Here is an 8862-nt window from a genome sequence, read left to right as displayed (position 1 = left end):
TGTGTTGGAAGAAGTGCAGCCAGGGTGCTCTTTGGAGGCCAAGATGGTCAAACTTCATCTCTCATACTTCGGACATATTGTCAGAAGGGACCAGTCGCTGGAGAAGGAGATCATGTTTGGTAAGGTGGAGGGTCAGATAAAAAGAGGGAGACCTCTAGCAAGATGGATTGCCAAAGTGGCAGCAGCATCAGTGGGCTCAAGCGTGGCAACAATTGTGAGGTTGTCCTAGGATCGGGTAGTGTTTCGTTCTGTTGTGCATAAGGTCGCTATGAGAAGGTATCAACTCAGTGGTACCTAACACAACACCTTAACGTGCATGTACACAAGCTTGGGTTTCATATATACCATGTATTATGCTAGGGGATTTCCAAACATTGTCTCCATTTTTTCCTCACAACAATTTTGTACTACTTATTTGAAAGATAAGAAAGCTAAAGTGAAAGGGCTCAAAAACTTGCCCCTGTCCATCCTACTAATGTGGCTGCATAAGGTAAGCATAGGGCTGTGAACCACAAGGTCAACTGCTCAAGCCCACCAGCTCTCCAGAGAAGAAAGATGAGACTTTCTGTTCCCACAAAGATTTAAAAGCCTCAAAAAACCTATACAGGGTGACTGTGAGTTGGAAGCAACTCAAAGCCACTCGATCAGCAATGGATTTTAATCTAAATGTATCTAATTTTAAAAAGTTGCTTTGTTCATGTGCCTTAAATGTGTTAAAAACTAATTTAATTCAATCTTCATGTATTAAAAAACTTGTGCTATTTACACATGGCTGTGAACTTCTAGTAAACTATCTTCTCCTTAGAGAGAAAAGTAAATTCAAACACACAAATGATAGTCAAGTGGGTTCTGACGCATAGCTCCCCTTTGCACAATAGAGCAAAACATTGTTTGGTCCTCATGATTGTTGGTATGTTTGAACCCATTGTTGCTGCCACTGTCATTCCATGTTGTTTGTGGGGATGGGGAGGGAGGTGTCTTCTTTTTCTTTGACCCTGCACTTTACCAAACATGATGTCCTTCTCCAGGAAATGATCCCTGCTGATAACATGTCCACAGTACAAGAGGCAAAGTCTTGCCATCCTTGCTTCTAAGAATCATTCTTCCAAGACAGATTAGTTTGTTCCTCTGGCAGTCCATAGCACTTTCAGTGTTCTTGCCACCATTATAATTCAAGTGCATCAATTCTTCTATGGTCTTCCTTATTCATTGTCCAACGTTCTCATGTATATGTTGTTGTTTTTAAGTGCCTTTGAGTCAGACTCAGCAACCAGCACCAGTGATTGAAAACACTTTGGGGTCAGACACACCTTAGTCCTCAAAGCTACATCTTTGCTCTTTTCATACTTTAGTGACCTACTCAAAACAATTGTTGAATTCTTTCTCTACACCCTTACAATTCTTAGGTGTTGACCATGCAATGATAAATATGAAAATCTCTGTCATCAAGAGACACAGACAAACTAGATTAATGGAAAGGGAACTACCAGAAGAGAAATACCGAGAATGTCCCACTCATGTTAAAGAAGGTAACTAGTGTCACTGTACAACTTACGCAGAGATCATTGAGTATTAGCTTAGCCTCCTGTGGATACTTTCAGCACAACACAATAAAAGAGAGACAGACAGACAGACAGACAGTGAGGGGAAATAACTCAGAAAATGAGGCTTGCACAACTTGAGGACTGCACTGATCGGTGTCACTATATCGTGCGTGTAGAATCTGTTGGATTGATGCATGTTTTGCTGTGCGTATTCTCAACATGATAAAAAGCAAAAATTTGAATCTGTACATTTCTTTTATTTGATGTTAAGTGCTGTGGAGTCAGTTCCAACTCATAATGGCCCTGTTTAGGGTTTCTGAAAATCGGCTGGTGAGATTGAAATGCTGACCCTATATACGTTTCTGAGGACCCCCTCAGGAAAATAGATTTAGCAGGTTTAGAGGTAATTAAAAAAAATTTATTTTAAGCTGCTGTAGGTTTTACCTGTTTTCTAACCTAAGCTGCAGGAGTTCTGGTATCTTAGCGGTTAAGAGTTGAGCTGCTACCCTCAGCAGTTATGAGTCGAGCTGCTAACCTCAAGGACAGCAGTATGAAAATTTCAGCCATTGTAAATTGAGTGAAGGTTTTTCAGCCATTGTAAATTGAGTGAAGCCATTTCACAGGTGTTCCTTAGTCTTCAAGGAGAAAGGTGAGGCTTTCTGCTCCTATAAAACTTTATAGCCTCAGAAATCCTATTCAGGGTCACTGTGGGTGGGAACTGATTCCATGGCATGCTACCACCAACAACAACCTAATCTCACCCGTTGCTTTCAAGAGGGCTTGGATTCGGCATAGATGATGGCATAGAGAGATAGAGAGCAGCATCTGCGGGCTCTAGACTCATGGAAAGAGAAAAGCTGTGTGCTGACGGGCAGAGGGCTGGTTTGCAAAATGTGTCCTTTGGTTGTTTAAATGATTATGTACTCCTGTGTGGTTTTGTGTACATCGCAAAAAGGAATTGTATAATCATTACAACGAAACAAGATGCAGTAGGTTGAGTACAAAACTGATGTTCTGCCATGTAGACTATCACTCCATTCACAATAAAAGCTTTAAAATGTTTTATTTTAAAAAATTAAAGAAATAAAGTGAATACAGGTAAATGCTGTTAACTGGTGGTACATGGAAGGGATTGCAACCATTGTATTGAATCAAAGTGTATGGTTTGTTGAATGTGAAATTGTTATCTGTTCTTTAAACCTTCACTCAATTTACAATAAAAAGTGTGTTTTTTTTTAAAGGAAGAGGGCACTGATTCACAGTGACCCCATATGGGCAGACTGGAATTGTGCTCCATGGGGTTTTGAATGGCTTATTTTTTTAGAAGTAGACCAGCAGGCCTTGCTTCCTGGGCTCCTCTAACCTATTGCATAGCATCTGAGTGCATTAACGTCCAACCTTTCAGTTAGCAACTAAGCACTTTAACCATTTGTACCACCTAGGGACTCTGGAGGCCTCCTATCTGATGCCCTTTATCTGCTGATCCCATTAATCATTGTTTACAGTTTTTGTATTTTTTAATCTTTGTTTTTAGAAGCTCTGCTCATAATGGAATAGTTGAAACAACCGATGACGGTGGAGATTTTTCCCAATGATAAAGCTCGTGCTACTAGAAAAATAACATTGCTCTAACCATGTGAAGCCAACCTTCACCCAGATTTTAGTGTATTACAATGAAGCTCAGACACAGGAAAAGTAGCAGTGAGTCATCATCCTTTGAACTGGAGTCTTGGCAAAGTTTGGTTTTTTTAGAAAGAAAAAAAAAAAAAGGTTTTTCTTTGTGGTGAGACTATTGTATTGGTGATGTTATCTTTCTTTCGTTATTAACCTTTTATGTCTTGTTCTTTTTCCATCCTCTGTCATGTCAGATTGCTGGAGAACAGAGATCAGAATCCAGCTGTTGAAGCTGCTCACTGGCTCACTGTTCAGGGGGAAAAATTGCTATGTGTTTCAACTACAGGCTAATCTGTCATTACTTGGGCAAAATGATATAATGGATTCTAATAACTAAACTTTAAAAAAATCTTTATCTTGTATGGTGCATTTCGTTTCTTCTTAGTACTTGTTTTCCCTTTCACCAAAACCAACAGTTCAGAAAAGATGATGGATGAGCTCAGGAACCTAACGTTCATTATAAAAATCAGGTAGGCCCAACAATGTTAGGAAAAGGAACAAAAGTCAGGTAGATGAGCAATTTTATGCAAAAGCAATATTTCTCATTGTTGTTGTTGTTGCTAAGTGCCGTAGAATTGAGTTCCTACCTATAGCGACCGTGTATAGGGTTTCTGAAGAGCAGCTGGTGAGCTTGAACAGCCGGCCTTGCAGTTCAAGCAGACTTTGCAGTCCAGTGCATTAACCAGCAACGCCACACCAGGATCCAATATTTCTCATTAGCTACATAAAAATGCTCATTTTTGTCTCCTTCTGTCCTGTCTTGCTACTCTTTTTTTTGTGTGTGTGCATGCATTTTTACAGACATGGATGTTTTTAGTGGATATCCAGCTTGCTTCTCTTTTTCATACAACAACAACAAAACATTTTTCTGACAGGTACTAATCAAAGTGCTGGCCCTTCATTTTTGATTTCTAAAGCTCCAACATACCTCCTCTCTCAATAGGAATGTATAGGACATGTCCCCATGTTAGATTCCAGCTGATAGCCAATCTTAGGTCACAGAAGTTTAATGATGAACCCCTATCTGTCATCAGCTGGAAGAGCTTTATGGCACATAGGTAGGTAAGGACCTAATACATATCTGGTGGATGAGTTAAGATCTGAACGTGCAAAGGATTATTGCTCATAACTGAAATCCTTAAGGAATGAAGCGATTTAGGCAAGCACGCTATCCATAAGAATAGCCAAGTAAGTATGCAGATGTGAGTCTCCATGTGTCCCTTTATCCATTGGCAGTTATAGACTGCAACCCACAGGTCCCCTGGTGTATTTGTATGTGAGCCTGACCTGACCTGAAGGACTTGCACAAGACTCTCCAGGGCCAGGAATGCATGGGGAGTCCACACTTAGTTTCACCTTTAAAGTGACTTTCTCTATCTTATTTGGTGGGGATCGACTCTCATTAGAATGAGTGCTTGAAGCTCTGCCTTTCTCAATCTGAACGTTCTTAAGAAGACGATCTTTTTAAAATCAGTTTGAATTGACATGGTAGAATTCTCCTAAAGGCTGGGGCTTTCACATCTTGCCTATGTTCTTGCACTTCATTGTGTTTTAAACTGGTTTGCTGCTCTATGGAGTATTTTAGTAGCCTTAATTTGGGGACCATCAACGCTGTTATTCCTGTTGTTGCCGAATTACTGTTACATCTGCTTCCTTTCCATGGGATTTAATTTGAAGCTCAGCCCACCAGGGGGCTATTGGTCTCCACCTATGCAGCTTTAAGAGTTGGCTGCTGTTTTCTGTGTGGCTGTTATTTCCATTCCTATTCATCGTGATTTCCCCCCTTCTATATTCATGTAGCAACAGCAAGGCACTGGTCCAGGAACCGCTCTCTCTCTACAGAAGGCGTCACATGGAACCATTTGGATGGAAAAATTATAAATTAAAATTATTCTGTTAGTTTTAAAATATTCATATTGTGTTGCTCATATGCCAGTAACTGGAAAATCATGGATAATGTCCTGTTTTTATAACCTCTTTCAGAGCATTTTAAAAATCCGTTTATGTTGTTACTTAGCCATCTCTTTTCCTGCAAGTGGATTTTGTGATAAGGTTTTTTAGAAAAAGCGTGCATGAGTGAAGTGTTCAGTGGCATATGTAATATTAAAATAAAGATGATACTAACTGCAGACCCTCTTTCGGTAAATAAAATGATTCCATGTACAGAGAATATTTATGGAACTATAAGAATGCAATAACAGCCTGTAGAAATACCAGGAAATTTCTTTGGAAGAAAAAACTTTTTATTAAGTTAAAACTAAACCAAGTTTTTTGAGTTCTGGAACTAGGTTTTTCATATAAACTAAGAAAACAACTCACACGTTCATTACAGTACTGATTTTTAAATATTAAGCACATCTTCAACTTTTCAAATAGGCGCTGCTTTGTTACATCTTCTGTTCTCCATGCTAGGTTAGAATGCTTGTTTAATTTTGGGAAATTTACATTTTATTTCTAGCTTGATATTTTCTATGTTATGTGGTAAGGGTGTATATACCTCTGAAAGATAGGCAAGCAGGAAAGAATGAAAATGTTTTTGTGTGAATTAGTTGTTTTTTGTTTTTTTTTTCGGTAAAGTAAATATTCAGTTTAGCCATCTTTTATCTTAAAGGAAAGAATCATGAACGGGTATCTTAGCTGTATGGATTTGTCAAATAAGGTGTACATATTTATTTTTTGATACTATAAGTTTTAATTCCACATTCAAATAAAGGCATGTGTTTTATTTGTTTTTTCTCTCAGCTAGGAGTCTTCTCTCTTGAGTCCATTAAATCTACTTTAAAATGATCATTTTTACCCTCTTTCTAGAAATGTACTCTTGATGCAGGCTGTAGTCTGCAAGTGTAGCCGAGTGTGTGTGCTTGTGTGTATGCATGTTGAGTCTTTTGAGTTGTGAAGCAACAAATCACTTAGCATGAACAAATTTCACAGGCTCGGTTTATTGTTTGTCTTAGCCTTGTGAATCACTTGGCCTCTTAAAATAGGCTAATCTTTTCATTGAGGATGGGTTCAGAAAGGTTTTATGTGCCATGAAACCTTGGGTGGCTCTTGCGAATTCTGGAACTCATTTTAAATAACATTAGGTGATCCAGAAGTATTTTTGAAAGAATGTTATTACAGACTGTAATATTTGAAGTCAGGCCTTTTCATAACAGCAATAACAATACTAACTCAAAGCCAAATATACATTTTCCTGAAGTCTGATTGATGGAAGATAGGAGGCAAGCTGTCAGTAAACAGATTTTCCAACACAAACATTTAGTTAACACAGCAACCAACTTTTCTGAACCCAGCAGAACAATGTACACCATTCTTCATAGAATAAAAAACTACAGAAAAAATTAGTAACTTGTAATTAATAATTTGTGAGTTAAACCTTAACTACACTTGACATTCTTCCTTGAATTGGTGACAGACTGATTAGAGAGTTAACTGCTGATAGTAGCTATTCCATGGAGAGGCTGTTTCGGTTCCAGGGCTTATGGTGTTCAATAAAATAGGTATTCTCAGAGGTGAGACTGAAGCTTTAGTTTTGATCAAGGTGCTTTGGAAGAAGCACGGTTGAACTGATTGGCTGTGAATGTTAATCACTCCATAGGACACACTGATCATTTCCAGCATTGTTGTAACTCTCTGGTGTTTTATGAAATGAACTTAATAACCCACTGCCACCACGGGATAAACGGCTGGCTTTTTCTCTGCAATTGAATGCCCAGATTGCCTGCATAATAGTGTTGAGAAATACCGCATTGAAGAGAGTGAGCAGCTGTATGATGAAGGAAACAGCTCTGCAACAGATTTGTTAATTATCTCCTTTGGTTCACAGAGGGTGTTTGTGAGCTATGGTTGACCAGTGAAGACACGGGGGCTTATGGCAGAGATATTGGCACCGATCTTCCCACACTCCTGTGGAAACTCGTTGAAGTGATTCCTGAAGGAGCGATGCTGAGGCTGGGCATGACAAATCCGCCCTATATTTTAGAGCATCTGGAGGTAAGAAAAAGCACCCCCATTTATAAGCTGATGCAGACACTAACCAGTCCAGACACTGTGACAGCCTCGGTCACATAAGCTGTGCTGAAAACCATTTCCATGTTTTCTTCTTCTTCTTTTTTTTTAAGTCCCACATTACCAAAAAGGATCAAGACTCTTATTAAACTCTTTTCTTCGTCAGTCTGCACATCTTGTTTTTGCTTCCTCGACATTAATTAATGTTGCCTAGAGTTTGCAATGAGATGGATTGACACAGTAGCCGTAGCAATGGACTCAAGAGTACCAACAACACAGGACCTGGCGGGGTTTATGTTCTGTTGTATATAGGGTCACTGTGAATTGGAACTGATTTGACAGCATCTAACAACATCAACAGAGTTTTTAATACGTGCCACGTCATTGCCGTTCTTGGTTTCTTCTTGTAGTCTTTCAGTTTTCCAATGTAGTTTCTGGTGGTCTCAGTTTCTCCAATTTTGAGCCCTAATGGAGTTGAGGACCGCTAGTATGGTACCTTAATTTTGCACCTGTGATCATTGCATTACCCAAACTACTTTTAGCCCTATTAGTAAGGATTCAAAGCAAACCAAAGCCACTGCTGTCGAGTTGATTCTGACTTGTAGTGGCCCTGTTTAGGGTTTCTGAGACAGTGAATCTTTGTGGAGCAGACAATCTTATCTATCTCTCACAAAGTGGCTGGTGAGTTTGAACCACCCAGCTTGTGATGAGCAGCCCAGTGCCTCACCCACAGTACCATCAGGGCTCCTTCTCAGTCAGGATGTTGTTGGGTTCCAACCCATAGCGACCCTGTATAGGATTCCCTCTCAGTAAGGAATACTGTGCTTTAAATTTGAAGATGAGTTTCAAATTTCATCCCTTCAATGTGTGATAGTTAAGGGTTGTTGTTGTTGTTATGTGCTGTGGAGTTGTTTCCGACTCACAGGGACCTTGTATGGGTTGCCAGGAGTGGTTGGTGGGTTTGAACTGCCGACCTTGTGGTTAGCATCCAGTGCTGATCCTACAATACCACACCAGGACTCCTTAGTTAAGGGCGAAGTGGCATAACAGGTCCGACAATGGCAAGAATGGGGGGCTCCCCCTCCTGATTCTCTTATGATCTCATTTGACAAAGAAAGTGGTGTGATCATTTGAGCTTTCTGGTTTAATTAATTTTTATACCTTCTATGAATCAGAATGCTTACCTTCAATTCGTTTGCTCTCTAGCTAGGTAAGTGGATATGTGTACAAGTAACTGGGACCTGATAGAAAACACTATAGTAAATATCAGCAAACAATACAGACACAAGAGAGAAGTGACTTGAATGAAAAAGTATGTGGTAGAATCTCTGTTAGTTTCCTAGGTAAGACTGTTGTCACAAAGGAGCACAGATTGGGTGCCTTATAAGAACATAATCATAATACGTCACAGTTTTAAAGGCTACTATTACAAATACTATTGAAAACAAGTGGAAGAGAGCCAAAATATGACCTTGAATTTATCCCACCTGAATTTAGAGATCATCTGAAGAACAGATTTGATGCATTAAACACTAAAGACAGAAGACCAGAAGAATTGTGGGATGACATCAAGAACATCATACATGAAGAGAGCAAAAAGTCATTAGGAAGACAAGAAAGAAGGAAAAGGTCAAAA

The 8862-nt window shown here is 39.3% G+C and overlaps 1 protein-coding gene across 1 annotated transcript in view; it reads left to right on the top strand.

Moving 5' to 3' along the window:
* The window catches only part of CDKAL1 (CDK5 regulatory subunit associated protein 1-like 1), a 980453-nt gene that overhangs the window by 597991 nt on the left and 373600 nt on the right, over positions 1-8862 (top strand). The window contains exon 9 of the mRNA XM_006860787.1: positions 7045-7211. Within this exon, the coding sequence (XP_006860849.1) occupies positions 7045-7211 (167 nt within the window). The remainder of the gene's footprint in view (positions 1-7044; positions 7212-8862) is intronic.

The sequence above is a fragment of the Chrysochloris asiatica genome, unplaced genomic scaffold, assembly GCF_000296735.1.
Source record: "Chrysochloris asiatica unplaced genomic scaffold, ChrAsi1.0 scaffold00040, whole genome shotgun sequence".
NCBI lineage: Eukaryota > Metazoa > Chordata > Mammalia > Afrosoricida > Chrysochloridae > Chrysochloris > Chrysochloris asiatica.
Note: the sequence above shows the minus strand (reverse complement) of the source record. Positions and strands in the feature narration are given on the sequence as shown.